This window comes from Thunnus thynnus, chromosome 23 (assembly GCF_963924715.1).
Source record: "Thunnus thynnus chromosome 23, fThuThy2.1, whole genome shotgun sequence".
Classification (NCBI taxonomy): domain Eukaryota; kingdom Metazoa; phylum Chordata; class Actinopteri; order Scombriformes; family Scombridae; genus Thunnus; species Thunnus thynnus.
Genome location: NC_089539.1, coordinates 15,212,656 through 15,239,030, shown reverse-complemented (window position 1 = coordinate 15,239,030; position 26,375 = coordinate 15,212,656). Strand labels below are relative to the sequence as shown.

The 26,375-nt window shown below is 38.8% G+C and overlaps 1 protein-coding gene across 2 annotated transcripts in view; it reads right to left on the bottom strand.

Moving 5' to 3' along the window:
* exoc4 (exocyst complex component 4) overlaps positions 1–25,034 on the bottom strand; it is a 128,786-nt gene extending 103,752 nt beyond the window's left edge. For both annotated transcript variants that reach the window (XM_067582507.1, XM_067582508.1), the window contains exons 1-8: positions 24,914–25,034; positions 23,265–23,454; positions 21,500–21,694; positions 17,943–18,136; positions 16,122–16,231; positions 13,702–13,802; positions 13,405–13,559; positions 6,422–6,602 (exon numbers count right to left, since the gene is read on the bottom strand). In XM_067582507.1, the coding sequence (XP_067438608.1) occupies positions 6,422–6,602; positions 13,405–13,559; positions 13,702–13,802; positions 16,122–16,231; positions 17,943–18,136; positions 21,500–21,694; positions 23,265–23,454; positions 24,914–24,993 (1,206 nt within the window). In that variant the 5' untranslated portion in view covers positions 24,994–25,034. The remainder of the gene's footprint in view (positions 1–6,421; positions 6,603–13,404; positions 13,560–13,701; positions 13,803–16,121; positions 16,232–17,942; positions 18,137–21,499; positions 21,695–23,264; positions 23,455–24,913) is intronic.
* Positions 25,035–26,375: the final 1,341 nt, after the last annotated feature.

The window sequence follows — 26,375 nt, the reverse complement described above, 5'->3', positions numbered from 1 at the left end:
GCAGAAAACTACAGGAGTTTCGGAGATAAAGAAAACATCTGAGAGATATGGGTGGTAAAGCTAACTATAGGACATCATTCTAAAATAATAATATAAATTAATTCTGTTTTCAAGTACAGAGACTAGATACGAGGCTGCAACTTACCTCCTAGCCCAGTCACTTCTTTTAAGAAAAAATCTGACTGGTAGAGAAAGACTGTAGAGGAATGTTGGGCATAACTTGAAGGCATGGAGGATCCCCACCAGGGCCTCCACCTACCTGAGGGGGCCCCACCTTCATAGGAGGATTTTCCCCTCTCCTTCCAACAGAGACATAGGCATAGTTGAGGGAGCCCATTGTTATCGGAAGTGTTTATTACTGGGTTCTGGTGTTATAGTTCCTAATGTTTCTAATGATAGAGGTGTCAGTGGGAGAGAGGAATACTCAAAAAAAGGACAAGAAGCAACCTAACCATCTTAAAATGTTGTCTTTGAATGTGAATGGGTCAAACAATCCAATAAAAAGGGGGAAAGTGATAGCAAAGTTAAAAAAAGGAAAAAAACATGTTAATTATATGCAAGAAACACACCTGTCAGAGCAAGAACATGAAAAATTCAAAAAGTTGGGATTTAAAAATACATTCTATAGCTCATATAAAGGAGGCAACTAAGAGAGCTATAGGAATTTTAAAAGTTTGAGACCCTAAAAGAAACAAGTGACAAGAAGGTAGATACGTTCTGGTGAAGGGACAATGGAAGACCAAATGATTACACTGATTAATGTTTATGCACCCCCAGAAAGTGATAAATTTTTCTCTCAGAATTTATTTGATGTCACTTCCCTAGAAACAGAAAGGATATTGATATGTGGATACAACTAGTACAAAGAAAAGTAGTAAAATACAATTGGTTCGATATGTATGTACTGCATTGACAGAAATGGGACTTATAGACATTTGAAGGAAACTACACCCACTTAAGAAGGATTACACTTACTACTCAGCCCCACATTCAGTTTATACAAGAATAGAGAATATTTTCATGAATACAGTGGATGGATTTGGAGCAGAAAAATGCAAAATATAGGAGCAGTGGATTTATCAGACCATAGCGCCCTGTACCTGACATTAAACTAAACAGGAAAAAAAAATACAATTTGGCAAATGAATGTTAGTATCTTAAATGATACAGGATTTGTAGAGGAGATCAAAAAGGAAATAAACACATACAGAGAAGAGAATGAGTAGACTCCATTACCCTGCAGGATGCTATGAAGGCAGTTATGTGTGGAAAACTAATATCTCGAACGGTAGACCTTAAAAAAAATTGGCTTGAATTATATCAGAAAAAGCAACATAAAAGTTCAAATCACCCAGGGTCACTTCATCAAATTAAGGAGGCAAAGAAAACAGTGAATGAGATAATAGGAAATTAAATAAAAAGAAAATTACCTTCCTGAAACAATCATACTTCAAAGCAGATCCCAAAGCAACAAAACTACTAGCCAGACGAATGAGGAAGAAACAGCTACTGAATGCAATCCATAAATCAGAGACCCTACAACCAACACATTAGAATTTGAACTAAGAAAGATAGATAAGATATTCAATAATTATTATAAAAAGCTGTATTCACAGCCAGCTTCAGTGGGTGAGGAGTATAAGAAACCTTTTAAACTCATCCAGCAATAGAGGAAAAACAAAATTAAATTATACACTTATAAACAAGGACCAATCAGGATTTATTGAGGGGCACCAAACACAAGAAACCAAAAGAAGGACACTACAAATAAAGTACAAAGAAAGGGAGAAAGTGTAGTGCTACTCAAGCTGAGATGCAGAAAAAGCCTTTGACAGCATTTGCTGGAGGGTTTTATACCTCTGCTTAGAAAAATTTAGCTTTAATACAGTCTCACTGCATTAAAACACTCTATCAAGATCCAAGGGCATGATTAAAAATAAACTGTAATTTTTACACATTGGTTTAAGCTGGAAAGATCGACCAGACGGGTGCTGTCTATCACCCACTCTTCACAATTTTCATTGAACACTTCGCTCAAGCGATACAATAAGATGAAAGCATTGAGGGGGTGGAGGTGAAAGGCTAAGAACACAAAATTGGTTTATTTGTAGATGATGTTGTGATCTACTTAAAACAACCAAATATCTGTCTCCATAAACTAATGGAATTGGTAGAATATTATAATTATTTTCAGGTTACAAACTCAATGTGGCAAAACATAGATATTAGCTCTAGAATAGAAATCACTAAGATGAATGTGTATCTGTAAAATTCTGTATCTGTTTCAATCTCTGCCAGTAGAAATTCCTCAGTTACAGTTTATGGAGTTGAACAAAGAAATCTCAAGGTTCATCTGGGGGGGAAAGAAGCCAAGAATAAAGTACATGACTCTTCAGCTTCTCAAAGACAACAGTGGGGTTGCTCTACCAAATCTCCAAAAATATTATTACCCTGCACAAGCCAAACAAGAGTGACTCTGTGTAATGCATACAAGAATAATACAGGTAGAGTGATACCAATGCTAATGATAGGCAGAGGAATCTCCACACTATATATTAGGGATAAATGAGAAAAAAAGCAAAATACAATTATCCAAAAAAGACTGGCAAAATATATGTAACATACAGCAAACAACCACCAGCTCCAGGATGTGGAAAGAATTTTGTGGATGTGGAAATATAGTCAGATTCCTCATTACTCCCAAGACTAAATGTAAATTTTCATCTACACATTAGAGATGCTGGAGACTGAAAACGCAGATCACACTCACATACTCTCTCTTCTGAAAGCAATATTGAGTTATGAATTATCAAATGTGCTGTGTTATATCTAGGCAACCTGACAAGGGAAAATGTTCAACATGAAGACTGATATCTGGTTAAAGTTCTGTTAGCAAGGACCAAGAAGGCAATCACCAGGAAATGGCGTTAGAGGACCCTCCTACTCTGAGACACTGTTGAGGAGATATTCAATATGGAAAGACTAACACATGTACTGAGAATTCAATAATCGGAATTTATTGAGAAATGGGACAAGTGGACTGCTTCTAAGACCCATCGCAGAGATACCACCAGAGCCTCTGAATGAAGACAGAGATATCTTGAGTTGTATCGATATTTTATGTATCTCACTGGCACAACTTAAGCTTGTTCAGTGGTTACTAAGTGAAAAACAATAACTTAAGTAAAAAAAAGAAAAAAAGAAAAATTGTGAAGTGGTATTAAAACACTCCATCTGGCATCGATACCACTGATTACCATCCAGTCTTTTATGCTTTGAATCAATACTTCCACAGTGAAATAAACAACCAGCAGAGGCATCTCCAGCATTTCTGAGAAGGGATTAGAACCATTACATGAATCTTGACTTTCAAAAGCTTGTTTACCCACTCCCAATTCTAAGCCTACCGGGCCTCAGTCACACATTGATGTACGGCATATCTCAGCCGAGACCTTGTAACAGGGTGCACCCTGTGTTTCTGTCGGCTCTTGCATCTGTCTGCTGGCATGTCATGTGGAAAGGTCAACCTGGTTTCTCCTCTCAAAGTTGGGAAAAAAATAACACCTACCAAGAGGTTTCTGTACATGTCAAAGATGTACACTGTAATAAGTAAGAAGCCTAAGATGGGCAGGGATTCAAATGATTTAACTGTAAAGGGGAAAAGATTCTAAAGCAGAGTTTAACACGTTTCAGTGTTCTCAGTTACAATAAAATGGCACTTTTCTCAATCCACTTAAAGGTGCTCTTTGGGGTTTTCCTGTAAACAAAAGTTATGTTTACATTGAGTGTTACTCACCAAAATACAGTACATTGTGTGTATCCTTGAGGTCTAACAAAAGTGTTGAACGCATTTACTTCCCCATAAAACATTTATGCAAGTATTGTAAATCCTGCACGGTTTACATGTATGTTTACTAGCTTGCAGTCTTCTTCTTTCCGGCCTTTGGTGGTGCATTGCTACATTTCTGAATGCATTACAGCCACCTGTGGATCACTGGAATAGTGTGAAACCATTGGCAGGACTGTGTGCGTGTGCATGCACATGCATGTACATCCATGTGCATGTGCACAAGACAAACAAAACAGGGACCCACTCATGAAAAAATAAAAATAAAAAAAATAAAAACTTCTCTAGTGCTGCTAGAGGTCAGACACTCCACAAGGTACCTTTAGAAACTACTTGCTGTCTGTCTAAACTGCAATAACAAGATGCCAAAGTATCAGTAAGTAACACCAGGATATTTTGCATGTACTGTTTGGAAGACTCATGTTTTGCATTTTCAGTACTTTTTGTAGAACTGAATAAATACTCAAGCAAAACACATAAAGTGGGACTAACAAAAGATCCTAACCAAATTCTGACCAATGCCGAGTCAGTTTCTGCCCCTTTGTGGGTCTTAAGACATAAGATAAGAACTGGCTCAGTATCCAATAAAATTTAGCAGAGGCACTAGGAGAGCAGTAGGAATTTAATTTCTCTCATTGCTGATATGTGACTCTCTAAGACAGAGTGGGCTAAACGAAGGGGGTGAAAGGGATTGTGGGAGTTGTGAGGGAAAAAGAAAGCTAGATAATGAGATTAAGAAGGAAATTACAAGAAGCAAGAAGGGTATGCACAAGGTATTGGGAGATTTAGATACTGTATTACAGAGGCAGCAGAGACGATGCTGAAGAAGGAAGGAGCAAGGGAAATGGAGATGGAGAGTGGGAGAAGAGATGAAGAAACAAGCAAGAGATGAAAAAAATGGCAAAAGGGAGGGTGGGATGGATGAGGGGGCTTCATATTGATACAATCGGTCAGGAAATAATAACACGAGTGAGTGAATAAGAAAACCTCATTTCACGTAATGAGTATTCTAATCAAGAGATTACATTATCTCACATTGCACAGACAGGGGAGAGTGGAGCCCCTGGCAACTGGGGGTTGGCAATGGTCGCATGCTGGGGAATGGCTTAATGCCTTCTATAACTGCGCTGGTATAGCAGGGCTATTACAGTACATTCCTACGCACAATCACACCCTGGGAAACACACATGCATACACCTAAACACTCCTATATTTATGCATCCATTCATGCCAAATGGAAAAAAAACAGGTGACTGTGTGAGTTAGAAATAAATGGGCTTATAGTTGAGCACAGCAACAACATTCTGTCATTTGATTTATTTTTACAGTTCTATGTTCAATAAAAACACCTGTGTGTTGAGATAATAGCCTTAGGAAAAATCAGAAATAAACAGAAATACCCACTTGATTACTAATCGTGCTATCAATTACCATGGCAACAATCATAGCATTCACGTCAGCCCTCTAAGAATATCTACTTCCAGCTGTACTTTCCAAGCCTACAAAAATATGTCAAGTATTTATCTCTCTTGTGCGTTTATATACAAGTACATGTTCAAATTACAGAAGAAGCATCTTGTCCTCTTTAACAAAATCAGGCTCTCATAAAAGTCAAAGTGTGGTTAAATGCAAAAGAAATGCTTCAGAAAAATATTATAGATAAAAATTACACAACGCCCAGAGATGGAGTATAAGGGAGAATGATGTTTTCTTGAGTATTAACACACATGGGGACACAGACACACACACACACACACAGAACGCTTTGAGACAAACAACTGCCACAGATTTCCCTTGGAGATTTACCATAGGTCATCTCAACAGCTGCTTATCCCCTCAGCCAATCAAACAAGAGCACGGAGCAAGAACCAAGCATAAATTCATGCCAATTAAAGAACCTAAAATGAATCCACGCAATCAAGCTTCCCCTGGCCTTTTTTCTTGTTACTTCTTTCTGACAGATTGAATGCCATCCATCACATCACTCAATGCCAGTTCCTCTAGTGATTATTTTCTTGTAAGAGAAGGTGAATTAAATTGGGGCTTTAACAAAAGTGCTATGTGGAGAACAAATCAAGGATGGACACATCTTGGTGACAGTGGATGGAAAATAAAAGCCTGAGGCTATGTCAGCATCAGAAGACAAAACTAACAACCCTGAGGTCACCATGAAAACATCAATTTGCCTCTCTTCTTACAGTAGCCATGGTAAATCTACTTGAGTCTAAAAGCACAAAATAATACCATGCCTCACAGTTGGCTCAATTTGTAGTTTTTGCTCACAGAGGGATTCATCTATTATTCGATTGGACTGAAAGAAATATTGAAAAAGGCTTTGCTTTGATGTCCAATTTCCTGACACTGATTATTAACATTTGATTTGTTTTTTATAGTTGTTACTGTTTAAAGCTTTTTTGTCATTTGATCTTTAGAGATTTAATATTTCAATATGCTTCAGTTTTGTAATGCAGTACAGGCAAATCAGACATCTGCCACAAACTTTAAGGTGCTATACTGGACATGTATATTAGTGGTCTAGGTATATTTCCATTAACACTATTGCTCATATCTGACCTGCAGCACTGTCTGGATCTTGGCAGAGACGTCGGCCTGCTCGTAGAGCTTGATGCCCTCTTCATGAGCCCCGCCCGGGCACTGCACCGCAATCTTCTGCAGATGGGCCAACACCACACTGTGAGCCTGGGCCACTGCCTTGAACTTATCAAACAAAAGCTCCAGCAGTTCCAACAGCAGCCTGCAGAGGGAGCCAGAGAGAGCAAAAAAGGGAGGGAGAAAATGAGACACAAGAGGGATGGAGTAGCAAAAGAGTGGGGAGTGAAGTCATGGAGAAGAGAGGGAAAGAGAGGGAAGTAAAGTGAGTCATAGTATTATTTAATAAAAAAATAAAACAAGACAAATATGATACATTTTCCAATTCTGAAAAAAAAAACTCTAAAATGCAACATTTATTTTGTACACAATCTAATAAAGAAGCTAAGAAACACATCCAGCACTACATTCACTGTGTAATTTATTAAATAAGAAAACAGACTAGCCCTACAGTAAATCACTTGACTTATAAGGGGGGCAGAGAGCCACCAAGCGATTCTGCTTCTGTTTGAATATTAGAAAGAAGGTTAACAGCATAGAGAGAATGATGGTGCAAGGGACACCATTTAACAGATTGTTTTTGCTATTCCAGCAATGACCATAAAAAATTGTCACAGCCAAATGTATTGCCAAATTAAGAGACTACTTTCTGCAGTCATGCAGGTTTGCCTGATCTTAAAATTCATGGTGTCATCATTGTGATTTTTTTTAAAAGAATCCATAAAAACATCTAAGAAAAACTGATGCCTCTGAAAATGTAATGCATCATGGTAAACAGCATGAACTTGTATGAAAAGTACTGTACTTATAAACTACCTGAAATTAATGTAAAGATCACATCCCCAGCTTGTCATTACCTTCTACTCCACTAAAAGAGTTTGAAGAGTTTGTTACCTCTGTACACAGACAGATTCTTCTGCATCTACATGATGAAATTATTCCTATTATACTTAAATTTATCTACTTAATAAACAAATCTGCAATAGATACATCTGACCAATGAAGTCATTGGTCTAAGCTAAAGAAAAGCTAAAGCCGTCCAAAACAAAATGAGGGAAATAAAACATAGGAACAACAGATAAATTAACCCCAAAATACTGAGTACCTTTCACATTACTAATTAGGTATTGCAGTTCCCTGTTTTCATTCATATATTCCTATTCAGCATGTACTCACAGCTATGTTACCTGCAGTAATAACCCAGCACCTGGGCTAGCTATTGAAAAAGGAGTGAGCTGCCCAACCTGGACTCAAATGAACAGCTACTCTCATTAGTTCTAAATGGCTCTGGCTGAAGAAGAGAGCACAGCCAAAACCAAACTGACCTTCCACTTGATCTGAGTGCTACATTCTGGATTGGAAGCTCACAGTAGCCTCATCTACACTAATGCTTTCATACAGACTTTGCTATACCTGCTTTCTGCACAAGGACAGTGCTTTCAAAGTAAAGAGGGAACACAGGTTACATTAGTTGAGTTTGAATGAGTACCCAGTGCACCCATGCTAGTGAGTACCCACTTTATTTTAGTGGAGGTGTAAGAGTTAATATAAATATATTCACACTGTTTGTCTAACACAGATATTTTAATACTCTCCTCTGACATTTTAATTGGTATTTATTCAATTATTTGTAGGTAAAACATTTTTTTTCTAGGTGACTACAGCTTATATTTACAAATATTGGCAGGTTGAACTCAGCTGGTGGACCTGGATCTATAGAAATCTTTCCTTACTGGGCCACTGACTGGTTTTCATGGATTTATAAAGACACTAGCTGTGTTGCACTTGCAAATGGTTGCATTTCTCATCTTACACTCTTAAATATACAGTAGAAATGAAAATGTTCAAAGTCTTGAACATTCATATGCTGCCCAGAGACTGTGTTAAGGTTCCCTCCTCTGAGACCCATATCCTACCCAGTTTAGGGTCTGATCTAACTGACTCTTTCCTGCACCCTCCCAATCAGCTTTTCTGCTGACTAAATTAAAAACTCTAAGGCAAGTTGGGTCCAAAAGTATTGCATAATACCAAAAAAAGCAATTTGCACTTGCCTGTAGTACATCTAACCAGAATAAAAGTTTAGGTTCCAAAGCAGAAAACCTGTAATTGCTCAAAAATAAACTATTTCTATTATGTATTTTCAAAAAGCACCTGAGCCTATATCGCATTAAAGACAAACGAATACAAATTATCACCTATTTTAATACTGCAAGAAAATAAAGCATGGTCAAAGTTTTGGGAGGTGGCCATGGTTTCCTGGGAAGGTAAAAGGATAATGTAGAGGCAAGATGGATGTTTCACTAGAGGGCATTTTGGTTGGCTGTCTGTCAGTACACTGGCAGTAGCAGCGAGTAAATGTTATTAATGGAGAGGAAAGCAGGCACAAATCACTATGAGCTATAACTCAGTGAATGGAAGATGTTCATGAGACGTAGGGAGTAGCTGTGAAATTCCAGCGAGTGAGGGAATCTCTCTCTCTCTCTCTCTCTCTCTCTCTGTCTCATATATTAACATGAAGGACTGGCAAAAAAGGATACATAGTGAACACTAATCTTCAGAAATGGAAAAGAATAAATAATGTATGATCATGTATGCACTGTACGCATACATTCAGATGGACACGCAAAATGTATGGGTCTGACCTTTTCACCTCTTCTTTTTGTGCAATCTCAAAGTGCACTCCAAACCCCCCCCCCCCCCCCCCCCCATCTCACCCCATACACACATACACACACACCCATAGACAGACACACACAGACAAAGTGTAAACAGCCCAGTCCTCCTCATTATCTCCCAGCGGAGGCCATCCTAATCCATACTGTCTGTTCTTTGAGGCCTCACTTCTCATTTCCCCCCAGGATCGAAGCAGACACACACATGGCTGATGAACTGTCTGGAGAGACAGCAGGGAGTACACACGTGGATGTTCAGTCCCTGACTAACTGACCGACAGTATTTCTGTGTGTGTGTTTCATTTTGGGAGCATGATAGTGTCCACATTAGATTAGCATTAGGTTCCTTGTCAGTCACAGATAATTTGATTACACAGGGCTCTACAGAGTGTTTAAAGAACCCTTCTGAAATACTAGGAGTGCCAGGTCATCGTTCTCCTGTCATACACAAGTGGACATACAGTAGAAACACATCCATACAAATTTGTTCCTCAGACTTTCCCAGTGACCACTTCGAAAACAGGCAAAAAAAAATACAAAAGAGAATAGCAATGCATCACATGTGATCACTGTCCGTTTCTTGATTTTAAATTGAATTTAAAATACATAATCATTTTATCTGAAAGTTCTTTGGTCATTCAAGCATTTATTCACCTAAAAAAATACTCTCGTTCTAAGGGATTTAGATTAGATTCAGTCTCCTATGTAGCAAAAACAAAGAAAAAAATAAATAAGGCTCTGTTTTTGTGATGCAAAATAAAAAGGGGGACTATGAGTTCAATAAGACTGATTTGATGTAAATTAAACTGAACTACTTGAAGATTAGTGGTGCATGCTAATAACTTTGGCGCAAGGAATGGGAGCCTGCATAGAGTATCTTTGTGAAAGTAAGATCTAGAGAAAAGAGTTGGAAATGAAAATGCACTTCTAGTGTGGGTGATCACAGAGGATGTGAATGGGAACATAAACCTCCAAGAGCAAGCCACAGATCGCCATATATGCTGTAAAGTGCTTAAGTGTTGCCTACTAGTCTGCGGCACTATAAAATATACTGTGCAATATGCAAGACCATTGTTCCCTACAAGTGGTACATTGGCTGGAGTTTCCATAGCAACAAGCCTTGACTTTAAATTGAAGTGAACATAGGCAGAACTAGGTGTGTATGCACCCAAATACAAACACACATACTAACCTCTAAGTGTTCAGATGCAATTCTGTGTTCTGTGACACAACTACAGTGTTAAGCACTCTCACACACACACACACACACACACACAGGCAAACTTAAAACAATCTGTAAGGAGTGGAGCTGAAATGAGCTACAAGGTGGCCTATTACATTGAGGTCAGATGAGATTTAGCAGGCAACAGGAGGAAGGCAGGAAGGAGACGAGGCCGGAGAGAACATCCCTGACAGAAAACAAGACGTTCCTCTTAAATGGTTCAGGATCAGTGGACTGAGACCTGTGCTTCTTGAGTCTGCTCACTGTATGTGTGTGTCTGCAGGAGATGACGTGACTGCTTTTAAAATGTAGCAGTGCTCTATGGCAGGTGTGAAATTGTTTGTGTGTGTATGGGTGTGTTTAACCATGACTTGTCTAGGTTTAAAGCAGCAGAGTATCTGTTTTCATGGTCTGAGGCAGGTGTGTCTGCAGTGCTAGCCTTTACTGTGTTTCATACCTTGTTGACTGTCTGACTATGAAGACCCTGGGACTGCATACAAAACATGTTTGTCTACTGCCTTTACTGTCAACTCTAAATATACCTAAAAGACCAACTGCATGCAACACCAAAAATAACTGGTAACTAATCCAAGCTACATTAGCACTTATAACCAGCTGTACTGTATTAGTAAGAATGAAGAGGGTAGATAAATTCCTATCAAGAAATGTTAAGTTAATACACAGAAGTGGAGAGAGTGGCCACCTTGTACTTTACTTACACTGAGGAATTTATTCCAATGACTCTCTGACATCATTGTTTGCTACCATTGACAGGCTATGGTAACAAACCCTTCTGTGTCAGTAGCCTCTGAACTTCTATCCACCGGGGCCTGAAATGAATTTGCCTCCTTCACTGACAAATTTCAGAAAATTAGACAAGCAGTCAGTGCCTCCATACCAGGTACAGGAAATGCATTGTCCCTCTGTCCACTTAAAATCAGTTCAAATACCATGACACTATTTTATCTGGTCAACCATAAAAACATAGAGTACATTATACAATATCTGATATCCTCCTCCTGCTGCCTTGATATTCTGCCAACAGGCTTTTTTAAAAAATGTTTCAAATTACATGGCCTCAGATTACCTACAAATTGTCAACACATCTCTTCTCTCAGTTTTCTTCCCACAGGACCTGTAAAACCACTGTCATCAAAAAAGAACAATCTAGACACCTCACTAATGAACAATTATTGGTCCATATCAAACCTCCTCTTTTTAAGTAAAAACATTAACTAAACAACTGTTTTGATGTCCTCCAGTCAGGATTTCAACGACACCACAGCACTGAGACAGCTCTTGTTTAGATCTTCAATGACATCCACTTAAACACAGACAGTGGCAGAATTTTAGTCTCATTATTATTGAAACTCAGTGCTGCATTCAACACAGTCGACCACAACATATTACTAGACCAACTGGAAAATTGGGACTTTCTGACACAGTACTAAACTGGTATGAATCCTACTTAAAGGACAGGGACTACTTTGTGTCTATAGGTAATTAAACATCTGAGCAGACAAAAATGACCTGTGGAGTTCCCCAGGGTCCCATTCTGGGGCCTCTTCTATTCAACATCTACATACTCCCACTGGTTCAGATTATGGAAAACAACAAAATACGTTACTGTAATTATGCAAACAAACACAAATTTACATAATCATACCACCAGGGGACTATGGTCCAATACAAGCACTGAGCAAGTGCAATGAACAAATCAATGATTGGATGTGCCAGAATTTTCTTCTTCAGCACTTAGCTACAATTGGGAATGTTAAAAACCACAAAACAAGCCAGAAATCTTGGTGTAGTCATTGACTCAGGCCTGAATTCAACACACACATTAAGACAGTTACAAAGTCAGACAACTATCACCTTAAGAACATATCAAGGATTAAAGGCCTTATGTCTTTGCAGGATTCTGAAAAACTTGCCCGTGCATTTATCTTCAACAGACACAGTGACAGTGTCTTTACAGGTCTCTTTAAGAAATCAATCAGACAGCTGCAGTTGATTCAGAATGCTGATGCTCGAGTCCTCACCAAATCCAAGAAAGTGGATCACATCAGTCCAGTTCTCAGATCTTTACGCTGGCTTCCTGTCTGTCAAAGAATTGATTTCTAAATACTACTGTTGGTTTATAAAGCATTGAATGGTTTAGGGCCAAATTACATTTCTTCTGCTACACTATGAACCATCCAGACCTTTCAGGTCGTGTGGGACAGATCAAAACTAAACATGGAGAAGCAGCATTCAGTTAAGCACCATATATCTGGAACAAACCTCTTTCTTTTAAATCTAGGCTGAAGACTTTTCTGTTTGCCACTGCCTTTAATTAAATCAAACTCGAGGCTTTTGATTCATTTCTTGCACTGCAATTATTGTATTTTATACCTGTCTTATTCTATTTTAGCTTATTTTTATTTTCTATTCTCTTAAGTCTTTAATAACTATTTTTCATTGTATTTAAATGTCCTTTTATAGTGTGTTTCTTTTGTACAATGTCTTAATGCTTTAAATGTTTTATGTAAAGCACTTTGAATTGCCTTGTTGTTGAAATGTGCTATACAAATAAACCTGCCTTGCCTTGCCAAATGGGAATAATGTAGAAGAAGAATAAAGCAAACAGGCTGCTTTAATAAAACTCTTTCGCACAGATACAATACTGAGGGGAACTGTAAGTGACAGCTTTATTACAGTCTTTTTCAGTGGTAACAACAGTAGCTAGCCACATGATACTGTTGAAACATTGCTAATGCTACTTATTATTCTCTATCAGGCCCACATAATCATTTCAAAAAGACGGTTTTCATCTTTATAGAAAATTGCTTATAGTTTCCTCTTCATGACCATCTACTTACCCCCTGTCTCTCTTCATCTACAATTTATTATAATTTTCTAGTTTCTCCATCATGCTACTCCATCACGCTACTGATCTGTACCAATCCTCACTCCTCAGTGGATTGTTTTCTTCTCAGGGAGCCATGTTATGTTAACATAATACCTTCCTCTTTCAATGTGCCTTTCTTATCCTCCCCGTCTCCTTATTGTACCTTGGCTGGCTCTCCTGAGCCAGGTTCTCTCCTCTCTGGTAAGCGTGGTCTGCAATTTGAGTGGTAGACCTCTTAACAATCTGTTTCAGCTCAGGTTCCAGTCGCTCCATTATGGCTTTGATGGTCTCTGGGATTTTCTTCAGCTTGGCCAGAGCCTGACGAAAAAGGACAACACAAGCGTTTTACTTGAAGCAAAGAGAGACACTGAGATAACAGCACAGAACACAAGTGTTGATATAACATAATTTAGATGTTAAAATTCACAATTAACAGTATGTGTAGTGATCATGTATGCACCTTGATAAGGATACCCATGAACTCAGCACTGTTCTCCTCTGGATCTACTTCAGGGAGGTCAGATTGGTTCAACTCGCGCACATCTTGTTGCAGCTCACGCACTAAAGGGGATGTACACATACACATAGGTTAGCACATACTGTAAGTGCTTAGAAAATATCTACTGGCACAGAGATCTAATGATTTCAGTAATGCACAAATGTACCAAAACGATGATGAAAAAGGGAGACATGGAAAAAATCCATACACTGTTTTGCGTCTTGATTTACTTGCACATTTAAATACCAATTGCTGTCTACATTGTGGTGTTTTGAGACATTGTGCTTTTAAGACATAAAAGACAAAGGCTTTGGAAACATGTCATGTCACCAAGTCAAACATATGTAAGCTGTAATATGGCTTACATATATATCTACATTTATAAAATGAGGACTAGATACTAAATAGGTAGCATTTGCTACCTATTTAGTATCTTTCCCCAAACATAACAGCTACATATACACAAACCTAACAACCAACATTCAACTAAAACCTCTTTAATAATGTAACACACTGAACAAATAAATCATAACTTTAACTGTATAATAATAATAATATATTGCATCTTTGTCTTTTAAATGCACAACACCTGAACCTATCCTGTCACCCTCCACCCTTCATGCTCTCTCCATCTGACTTAGCCACATTAGCAGGGAAAATTGAGAGTGGCAGCATCGAGTGATGCTCTAATTTCCATTAGATGGGGCCGCCCAATTCCCCATCAAAGCACGTTAAGAGAGTTAATGTTTATGGCAAGTTAATGGACTTTGGGTGTATTTCCTCTTTTCCCCCATTCCAACTGTAGTTTGCGTAATAATTATGACAATTACTAGCTACAAATGAGGTGCTCTAATGCTATTAAACAAAATGGCAAGCTAGGCCATTGATGAAAGCTGGCTGCTCTGTCGTGACCACAGTTGTTAGCATGACTTTGTATAGGCACTTACCACCTGGCAGTAGCTAATTGCCCATGTTCTCTTTGCATAATGTGGGGAAATCTGCGGTTTAGCTTTTACTTTTAGGCCTACAGGGTGGGTGAATTGAATGGACATTTATTATCAATTAGTGTGAATTTGTACATTTGCATGTGTGTTTGTGCATTTGGGGTCACAGCACACACATACATGCTGATGAGCTGAGCGAACAAAAAGAGGTGGATTAAAAGATACGTGCATAAGATACATGTGTAAGAGCTAAGAGACACATAGAGACAGAGAAAAACAGAGAAAACTACAAAAGTTGAATGAAACATCCACCGGATGGCATAGAAATGTTGGCCACATCTTAGTTTTCAGGGAAACCTTGCTTGTCGGGAGCCAGCCACATGCTAATGTTGTTAATCTGTCACTGCCACACTAGTAAGGTTGAAGTAAAAATAATATGTCAGGATGCCGAGTGGTATGTACGGTGTATGGTTGCTTGGCATCCGTAGAGCTAAAAACGAAACGGTGAGTCGCTAACTTAGAATGCCAAGAGTGGGTGGTGAAAAAAGTGGCAGGCTTAATATAAAAACTCAGAAACACCAAGGGAGCACCAAGTTATTGCAGGATTAACTTTTTTCATTATCTTCTTGTTTGCGTTCCTCTGTGCTCTGCCTGCAAGGAACGCAGTGCTGACTCTACGCCCCTACAACCAAGAGAGAATTCATACATTCTTGAATACAGTTATAGTCGGCATTATCAGTCCCTGTTAAAGCATTGGTTACCAGTTTGAGCGTAATGAATGCTGCTCCCCTGCTGTGATGACAGAGACGCAGGGTGACTAATGGTACAGATAGGAGGGGGACAAGATGATTATAATGTTAGCAAGGGAAATGTACTGTATATTATGATCATAGTTGAAGATGTTATGACATATACTGCAAGGAAAGAAGTGTGGGTGTCTGCCTGTGTGTGTATGTGCAATGAGGCATCAGTGGTAATTTCGTGTTTTTTAAAAGAGTTTGTATCAGCAGTTCCCGTGTGCATTCAGTGATACTATGTGTGAGTGTATGTGCAAAGGGGGTTGGCAATACACACCCATAATGACATGCAAATGGATGTAAGCCAGAGTGATGCTAATGACTTCATTATCACTAAGAATATCAGCACAGTGAAAATAAAAATTGCAAACTCAAATCCGCAGACTTTGTTATCCAAAGAGACCAACAACAGTGTTGATGGGTTTATCTCTATAGCACTCCTAATGTATGCAATTTTAATGGAGAGCAAACCACACAACTTATGGTTTTTTCATTTAACACCTTCTTAAAATTCCCACTTCTATTTGCTTCTCTTTTCCTTCACTATCATCTCCTCGCCTTCTTTTTGCCAAGCCGCCACCCACTTTTTTCTCCATTACTCCCTCTTCCTTCTTTGTCTACTATGATCTCAGGATCGTACCACTGCTGGATCCAGGTGTGCTGAACTGTGATGAATCCAAAAGCTTGCGTGGGGTGGACAGGCTGCTGACATCTAACACAGGCATTGGAGATGCGTCTTTGGTTGTGGAGCTGTGAAGAGACAAAAAAAAAAAAAATCCAGGGAAGGTGTTTATCAAGATAAAATTTGAAAAAGTATGTTATTAAAAATTATGCTTTCTGTCTCATATTTAACACGATATTGCAACGGCATGAGAGGAATAGGCTCGAATCAACTCAAAAATGCTGGCGAAAACCTTCTTAGACACATACAAAAGTTGAATATGCACTAACAGAAACGTACCCACTAACCTGCCCTTTCTCTAACAAAAACAATCTACTGTTTAAACAAAAAGCCTTGCATCTCTGGGTAGGATTGGTACTGCTTTCCAATGAGCCATTTATCAAGCCTTAAGCCGGAGGTGGAAGCAATCCAGGCCCTTTAAGTTGGGCGGTATAAACACAGTATGCCTGCTAAGTGAGTGGGGTGTATGGAGACTGGCTTGTTGTTAGCAGCGACCCAATACAGGGAGGCCAGGACCTGTCACTGGCTGACCCTCAGTAATAAATCACTGTACCACACCAACACACCGCCGCCATAATTACTGCACCTCACACACAAACACGCACACACACACACACGTGGAAAAGTGCAAACAACGCTTAAGATGAATTCCTTACACAACAGCATTAATAGTGTGTTCTATCCACTGTGCAGTATTAGCCCTAATAACTTATACGGCCGCATCATGAAACCAAGAAACTGGCTCTTAGGTCACAGAGGCATAACTTAAGTTATTCTCCTTGCAGCTGCAAAATCTACTTTATCATTTAACCGAGTCAACTGGCATTGACTCCCAGGTTTGAGAACATGGTTTGAAACCTGGAAAACAAACAACACAATGTGTATACATAACTCTAATATTCTTACAATAGCACCTATTATAACTCCAAGTGCTTGTCTGCTATGTCTGTACGGATTAATTAGCGCCGTTTGCCTCTTTACAGTAAATGATGTGGGGTGTTTTTGTCTGTATCTTTGGAACTTCAGAGCACAAAATGCAAACATAAAGAAGTAGAGCAACAAGTTATGCATGGTCTAATTGTTTTTGTCAGTAATTGGCGTAGTTTCCATACAGTAAATAATTGGCAAGTTGCACTCAGTTGTCCCGGCATTGGAGTAACGTATAATGAAGGCACATCTGTACAGTTTTACTTTTCAAAGAAGAACGCACTTTGAAGGCTACATTTCTGTTGACTATATAATAGGCACACAATAAAGGCTTGTGGTTCCTCGGACCAAACAAACGAGCTAAAAGATTTTTTTTTTTTTTTTTTTAAAGTTGTCTCTGACTATCTTGACCTCACTGCGTCTGTGTCTCTCAAACTTGTATATTTACATATTGTATACTAGTGAAAACATTGTATGGAATGAAACCCTACATTTATTCAATGCTTGTTGTGTGGGCTGATGAAAGAATAGCTACTGTTTTGCTAAACTATATGGAACCCTAAAAAAGGAAATTAAATGATATCAAATCCCTAATCCCCACTAAACAGTTTTTGATCATCAGTAGTCCTACTGTGCAAAATGAGTCTTTGCAATTACAGGAGCACTAATAAAACACTAATCTTGAGGTTTTGAAGCATGCACAATCAAGTAAATGAGCAAGCCCTCCCTAATGACTCTGCAAAACTGTTTTCATGTTTTGCAGTTTCTATTCTTGTGAAGACATCTGGATCCCTCCAAGTTTTAACAATATAGTCAAGGAAGCATACATACACCGTTTCAACTGCCACTTACCCTGGAAGGCGAGCAGCATTTTTGTCCTTGTTCTTGTGTCCGAGGCGACTTGTGGACTTGATGTAGAGGTGTCGGTGCAGCTCATCAATGAGCACGAGGTGGATGTTGAGCTTCTTGCTGTGGAGCTCCAGGCGTAGATCACCGAGGCCCTCCACTTGCAGCAGGGGGCCTTCCAAAGACTCTACGGCTGTCACCTGCATATGACAACATACCAGATAATCATCACTTATCCTAGCAATAGTTTGCAAGTTTAATAGTGTCTGGTCGGACCACTTAAGCAGCCAGCCTACCTGTTGTTTCCACTAACAATCTACCAAGACAGCTTAAAACTTACTACGTGGCACAGAAAACACATGTTGAGACAGAGCAATAACACAAGATTCTTCACTTCATGACACTTTTTGACATTTCAATGACTTTTACAACAACCAATGCCACACACTACAATAATTTCAAATCAATTCAAATCAAAATCAATATTTTCCTTTTTCAATATACATATTATTGTGTACAATATAGAAAATATTTCCCACTTAAAACTGAACTGATTACTTCCTCATGTCCTCTAGTCAGTCTATTTCTCCAAATTCACTCATTCTCCCTCCCTCCTTCCCTCTTTTCTCAGTTTTCATTAGCAGGAACAGTAGCAGTTGCAGCATGTTTGCAATTAATAAATCTTCATGCCATTTAATAAAATGTGCCAGATCATATGTATTTGTGTTTACACATGTGCATTCCTGTGTGTATTTCAAGAACACTGATGGCCAGATGATAACACTGTGAAAAATATTTGTATGTCCAGGGCAGGCCAGGAGGGAGTGGGTAGCAGGGGGGGAGGACGCTTGGCGGGTGGGCATGGGTCAAGTGTGTGTTGATGCAAATGAGAGACACATTAGTGACAAGATGAGCTAATGTGCTGCATGATCAGCCCCCTTTTGCTTAATGGATGAACTTGGCATGCCTGCAAAATTTTGTGTGTCTTGGGTGTGTGTGTGTGTGTGTACACACACCTCTCATAATGTGTCTGTGTATGATTATATGTGTGTGATTATATGACTGTAAATCATTTAATGTCTATGTGTCTGTGTGTGGGGGGGTATCTCATTACCATGGGGCTGGGATGACAGAAGAAGGCTGGTTAACATCATTAGGGGACCAGGCCTGTCAGTGTAATGAGGGATATAAAGTCTCTAGTGAATTTGCTTGGGAGAAAGAGGGATGGAGAGAAGGACAGAAAGAGGAAAGAGAATAGAATAGAATAGAGGAGAGGAGAGGAGAGGAGAGAAGAGTGCATGACAGTTTATCACTAAGCTGCGGGCTCCAAGGGGGGTGTCAGCAGTTGTATATGAGTGTACCTGGGCTTTGTGATTCTACGGGAACAATGGAGTGAGAGGAGATATAGAGGAGAGGAGAGGAGAGGAGAGGAGATATAGAGGAGAGGAGAGGAGAGGAGAGGAGAGGAGAGGAGATATAGAGGAGAGGAGAGGAGAGGAGACGAGAGGATTTTCTGGAACCAAAGCCAGTCTCGTTTTTAACCAACCCCATGGGGTTTAAGACTGCCATTCAATAGCAGACAGAGAGCATAGTCTGAATCCTAATTGTCAACCCTTAGAGATAAGCCTCACATAAACACACCCAGACACACAGGCAGTGTTACAGAGAGCAAGAGACAGCAGAGGAGAGAGAGAGAGAGACATGGAGAGGGATGCTAGGAAGTTTATTCCTGGCTAGTCTACTCCTGCCACACTGCAAAGCAGAATGATATGAAAGACGTATACTGCTTTGGTCTGTAAGGACAAAATATTTTAAGGAATGCAAAAAAATGACAAAAAGAAAGAAAGACAGAAGAGGGAGAAATAGAGCAGAAGGAGAGAAGAAGCAACAGAAGGTGCATGTGAAAACCAGGGAGACATTAATCTGACAGATGAGTGCTGTAATGAATGACAGCATGATGGGAATAAACACATCAGGGACTCTGAGAGGAGTGACAACAAGCAGTACGATGTTACAGCAGAGAGCCGCAGAGAGAGTTTGTCTTGGCAACATACAATATATCAGCAAAAAAAAATGAAGAAAACACTGCAAAAAAAGTCAGTCTCTAGAAATCTTATACAAATCTGGATCTCAAATATTGGTTGATAAACATAAACAAAACTCCTATCAGTGGAGCTGATATTATTTCATTTGGCCAGTTCACAGTGCAACTGCAGTTTCTGCTCAAACATTTTTTAACACTGAAGTATCAAAATGAACTTGTAACAAGCAAAGAATTTTTTAAAAATGATTTTGAAAGAAGTTTAAATAATATGGCAGTTAGTGGCTTAACAATGCACCAACTTTTCTCACAGCCTTTATTGAACTTGACATCATCACATTAAAAGCATGGAAGTAAATGTGAAAGGACAGTGGAATTAACAAAATAACCAAGTAAGTTATTTCAAGGATGTCATTTTGCTATTTTATAATATGACCAAATTCCTCTACTTTGGCTTAAGCGTGGGTTATTTAAAGTGGACTCTACATTACTTATTCATGGACTGCACAAATATCACACCAAAACGAAAGGTAGAAAGAAGGCACGCAACAGCATTTCAATATGTAGAGGCATATAAAATGTTCTTTAAAGTGTAATTTTTACATATTAATGAAACTGCACCGCCGCAATCAAGTTAAGCGCATTTAAAGTTTGCGAGAACGCGGCGAAGCGTCCGACTGACTTTGAACTTTCCACAACCTTTTAAAACACACTGAACAGACTGAGCACAGGTTGAATGAAGTTCCACTTCTCTCCACCCCCACAAAGAGGATTTTTCATGGTCCTTTGGGCACACCGTCATCCCTCTTTTTTCCTCCTCCTCAGATAACCCCATTCTAGCAAACTAATTATTACTAAAGTCTGAAGGAAGATGTGTGGGAGTGACAGAGGAAGAGAGAGTGGAAAGGGAAGGAAAGGAAAGGAACAGAGAGATCACACAGCCTGGTCGTTTAGTCCTCAATGCCGTCCTCAAGCTCCCCTGCCGAGCATATTGCAAAACACACATCAAAAGAACAAGAATACACGCATACATACACACCTGCAGCGCCCTCAAAGTATTAAGATGATGTTTGCTTGAAGTAAAAGAGTTTCACCCACTGAACTGTTCAAGGCTAAAAAGGGAGTCTTTAAAGGGATGAGAGGAGCCAAGAAATCAATCTGAGCAGCAACACGGCACATAAATATTGGTGTTTATGTACGTGCACTGTTCACACCGTGAGTCTCAAAAGCATCCTATCAGTAATGCCACATGCATTTACATATGCCAATAGGTTTTCCCACAACTTCAAAAACACGCAACAATCTGTTCCTTTTTCCATTTCTCACTTTCTTCACATTGCTTACCATCCAACCCAAAACATACTGTATTTGCAAGAGCAAATCTGTCAGGCAATCTTTTTTTTTTTTTTTTTCTTTTTACTCCCTGTCTCTGTCTCGCTCTTTATGGAACCGAAATGCTGCTCAGTTCACATACAGTACACTTACACATTACAACCACAGCTCTGCCTATCGCTTCACTCACCAGCATATCAGTGGCATGAAGGTAGTGCTTGCTCGCCATATAGGCTTCCAGCCTTTGAGGCACTTGCTTGATGCTTTCAATTTCATCCAGGAGCTGGAGGACATGTTTGTGCTCGATGCCTTCTATCCACAGCTTCCTCAGCTCGTCCCTTTTGCAGTGGAGCAGCATCTTACAAGACAGGAGGTTCTCCTTCACCTGAAGGAAACAGAGAGTTGAAATCATAAAAAAGTTTTAGCTACAGTAGTACCTCTAAACAAAAGTTTTTTGGAAGTGTAGATCAAGCTATTACTGCAAATTCTGAAAAGGTACTTGAAGAACAAGTACATGTGTAATAAAATCTAAATTACAAAACAAAGTATATGTAAAGTGTGATATATATTTAGAGATTAAGGGATACTTCTAGGATAGTTCATTTTGTGAAGTAAATTCTGACTGAACTACCTGTCTGACAGGACAGCTAAGTAACCTAACAACATAGCTTAGCTGTTCCGAAATCATTGGTGTCTCATCACTTCTCCTGACATATTGTTTAAATAAAACTAACTAACTGAAAACTAGTGCTGTAAAGATCGATCTGTGACAGATATACACCTTTAAGGTTGACTCTTCTTTTCTGTAACTAGGGCTCACTTTCATCAAAAAAGCAACATTTTCAGTGATACAGACCAATGGAAAAGAGTTCTACAGGTTACACACCGCATAACATTCATAATATCAACTTAGATACACCTCAAGAGAAAATAATATTGAATCAGTGTAGGGAATCTCTGAAAAGCAAGTGAAATATGGATAGGAAATAAGTGATGTTATCCCTTTCTGAAAAGTTTGCTGGTATCGGACACACCAGAGGCAAAAATGTATTTGGGTTATGTTTGTGCTTTAGTACACAGGTTTAAGGCCCTGCACACCTACACAGGTGTTTTCGCTTTTCATTAGATCTTAGGTTGAAGTTGGGCAGAAGTTTAAGCAGAAAGAAAATTACAGAAACACATATTTGTAAAATACAGTAGGTCTTTTTCGAGACATTTTGACATGTCACAATTGGAAAAGCACCAGTAAGCTGTAAGCTGGCTTACTGTCACTGCCGTGGCTTACTTGGACACTTGAATGGAACAGAGCCATTGTTAATAGTATTAGTAACACCTGTGCTTTGCCTCCCACGACAAGTCGAAATGTCTACTATGGAATGTGGAATGATGATGAAGTGATGAAGTAAAACCCGTTAATTTGATCATCATTTAATGACATATCTGGGCCAATACACCTTGGGTAAATTACAGTTTTATCCTGCTAATAAAAAGCATTAGCCTAGAACAATGGATGCCTTTGTTACCAAATATACACTGGCATGCATAAGTAGGGGAGCAAGGGGCTGACCTAAACATTTTGAATTATTTTAACAAGTGTGATAAAGAAAATTATGTCCAGGGGTCTCAGGATTCGGACTTGAGCTGACGATTGATAAGTAGACAGTTTTCTTCTTGGGTGAACAGGATTTGTGTTAATTAAGTCAGTCTTTCAGTCTTGGGGAATAAAAAAGCCTTAAAACTGAGATAAGAAAGCCTTTTAATAAATGAGGAGACCAATGAAAATTACTTTAAAAAAAAAAAAGCTTCTTTGTTTTGTTTTTAATTACACAGCTTAGAATCACTGCTCTGAAATCAATCTGAAACAATATAAACAGGAATTCTAGTAATGGGTTTCACTCCCCTCTATACTAATTTAGTCCAGTGTCCATTTTTGTATAAATATCTCTCCTTTTTACCTGTTTGATCTTGTTGCGGGAGCTGGTGATGCGCTCAGTGATGCTCTGGTAGGTCCTGATGGCAGTGGTGAGTTCAGCATAATGCTGAACTATCAGTTCATCTAGGTCCCTGTCACATGTCTCAAAGGCCTCTTCCAGACGCCCCTTCTCTGTCTCCCTATCCTGCACATCATCACTGCTGGACAAAGTTCTGGATTGAGAGAGAGGGGTGGAGAACAGAGTAAGTATAATGGTTTCATCTCAATAACTAATTCCACATCTGGAATCTGAATTGAAGCACCATATTAATAAAAAATAAAACTTTATTTATACAGCCCTCTTCAAAACTAAGTTACAAAGTGTTCTACATGTATGAACCAGGATTCAAACAATCCAGGACTAACATGAGGCAAATAAACTTGACAATAACAATAATGCAAAATGGAAAAATTGAATAAAACAACCAACAATATATTATACTACAAAGTGAAAACATATAAGCCATGTTGAAAATAATTATAATAATAAATAATTCAGATTAACTTTTAAATACATTTTTGCACAGAAGGAGGACTGTGGATTTTGGCCCTCATCACTTACATTGTAAGTGCATTATGAGGATATTTTCCAGTAGCCAGTATGAACAGGAGAAATGACTACAGCAAGAAAAACTTATTTCAATGTTCACTAGGGCACCTGACTGTTGTTTTAAGACAGACTTGAAAAATTGTGAACCTGTCCTTTAAAACATTTCATGACTGCCAAAATATGTTGGAAATAAGCATAAAGCACAAAGCAATTTAAGACAGCACACGTTAGAAGAAGAAAGGCAGGGGAATGACAGTAACAGTGCAAGATTATGCCAGCACACACCTATAGGCAGCATGGCAACATGAACAAGTATATCCATGCTGTAACAAATGGATCTAACAGCAGCAACAACAACATGAGTAGGGGTATTGTCAAGAACAGAATCTTTACACACATTAGGCAGAAGATACTCATTTGATATTCCTAAATAAAGACTAAATGATTCATGCAAATTACACACCTTACTTACAAGTTGAGGACTGTTTGGGACAATTGGCAATTACCCCTGGACATTCCTGAAGTCCACTGTGGGAACCCTTTCAATGTTTTCCATCATTTTAATGTATATTTTCCTTTCCTCAGTGAGGAGGAGGCTAATGCTTTGAGACACTTAATTACGGATATCAAAACCATTATGATCACTGACGCAATCTTTTAAAGATTTGAGACTGTTCGGTGAAGATTACATCTGAGGCATTGCAGTCCTATAAAGTAGCTAAACACTAAGTCAAACTTTAAAAATACCCGACAAGTCGTTTCACAACAATTAAGCTAAATGTTTTAGGACAACAGTAACGTTTGTGAGTAGCACATACTCTGTTTTAGCCCTTTTCTTCTGTTTCAGGAAGAAAATATAACTGCTGTCATGATTAAGCGACATATACTATCGTAAATAAAATAAGAAATGCGCGTTATGTTGCGTATTGTGCGTATTTTGTGTAATAATCAACACAGGAAGGATGTTGCTAACATGTAGCTTTAGCTTTAGCTGTCAATATGAATGAGATAACACAGTCCAGGAGCTGTCGGAAGCGTTACCGCCGCCGTTAACTGGATATAAAGAATGTGACAAACCTTACCTTATGACAGAAATGAGAAGACCAGAGGGGTCTTTGTTTTTGTTAACAGCATTCCTGTATCTTCCTGTATCAGCTGCCATTTTTCCAGCTGCGGCACCCAAACAGGAAGACAGAAGCGCGAGGTTAGTAGGAATTGTGGGAGTTGTAGTTTGAAACGTGGAAAGAAGGGTCTTTCACTAGTGGTGCACCTTTTCCCTGGAAAACATAAAGGTTGGTGGATAAATTGGCCAAATGTCTGTTTGGTTTATCTATAACAATGGGAATAGGTATTCTGCATCAGTGCTTCATATTTCAGAGGATTCAGGGTTTTAATCAGTAATTGAGCTCTTTAACGCAGTGACAGTAATACAATAAGGTAAGTACCTATATCTATATTTTTTAATTTTAAAAACATTTCTAAATATTAAATCAATCATTAAAATAATTACATTTTATTTTTAGATTATCTTGAACTATAGCTTGTTAATTGGTCTACATCAACAGGGCTCTCCAACAAGGATCATAAGTTGTTGACACACAGCCTGCCTGTTGTGCACAATTTTTCAAATAAGGATAATTCTAGTTGGTGTGGGGTGTGATGATCAGGACTAAGATTATATTTTAGTTTCTGTAACTATACACTTCACATTGTTAAAATGCAATATTGCTATCTTAAGGATATTATGTGCACAATACAAATATCACAATGGGAAAACCCTTTCATTGTAACACTTTGAATCCAGAGCTCTTGAGACTGATAAAGGAATAGTTGAGTGGAGAAGAAAGGAGACAGTGTGTGTCAGTGAGTTAATAGCCTACCCCATTTAGACCCTATAGTGTGGGATTTGGCTTGGCTCTCCTGTGCTGTATCTCTGACAATATCTGCTGTACCAATGAGAATGGGAGAGGGCATTGATTCTGGAGCAAAAAGGGGTCGATTCCCAGCACTGGGTCCTGATTGATGCACTGGTGGACTGACGAGATAACATTGTGGGTGATCATTGTGTCTCTTCCCCCTAAAAAAAGAAACAGTCACTGTGTCATGCAGGAGCCACTGTTTTTCTTTTGAAGGCGCCTGGCTTCCCAGGTCCAAGTTTAATTTTGAAGTTCTTATCACCTCACCCTGCAGCCCACGTCCCATCAGTCCAACTAATCTACTGGGCCTCTTTTCTCCAATAACGCAGGACCAAGGTTATTTCTTTCAGCTTAGACACTAAGTGATTGCTTTGACTGACTGACCTGTGTGGATTGAATACAAGGGCAATAAAGTCTTTGTAGGGCATGGCTTTATGATCTGTTAATGTATAGATCTAAATGCAAATGCTGCATTATGTTACTCTGTCCTTCATCTAGAGTCAGTAAAGAAAATCTAAAAGTACAATAAATAGTGCTGACACATAATAAACAACTAATATAATGGTGCAGCCACCTTAATAAAATAACTCAATTTCTTTAAATTGCAATACATAATTACAATCGGTGG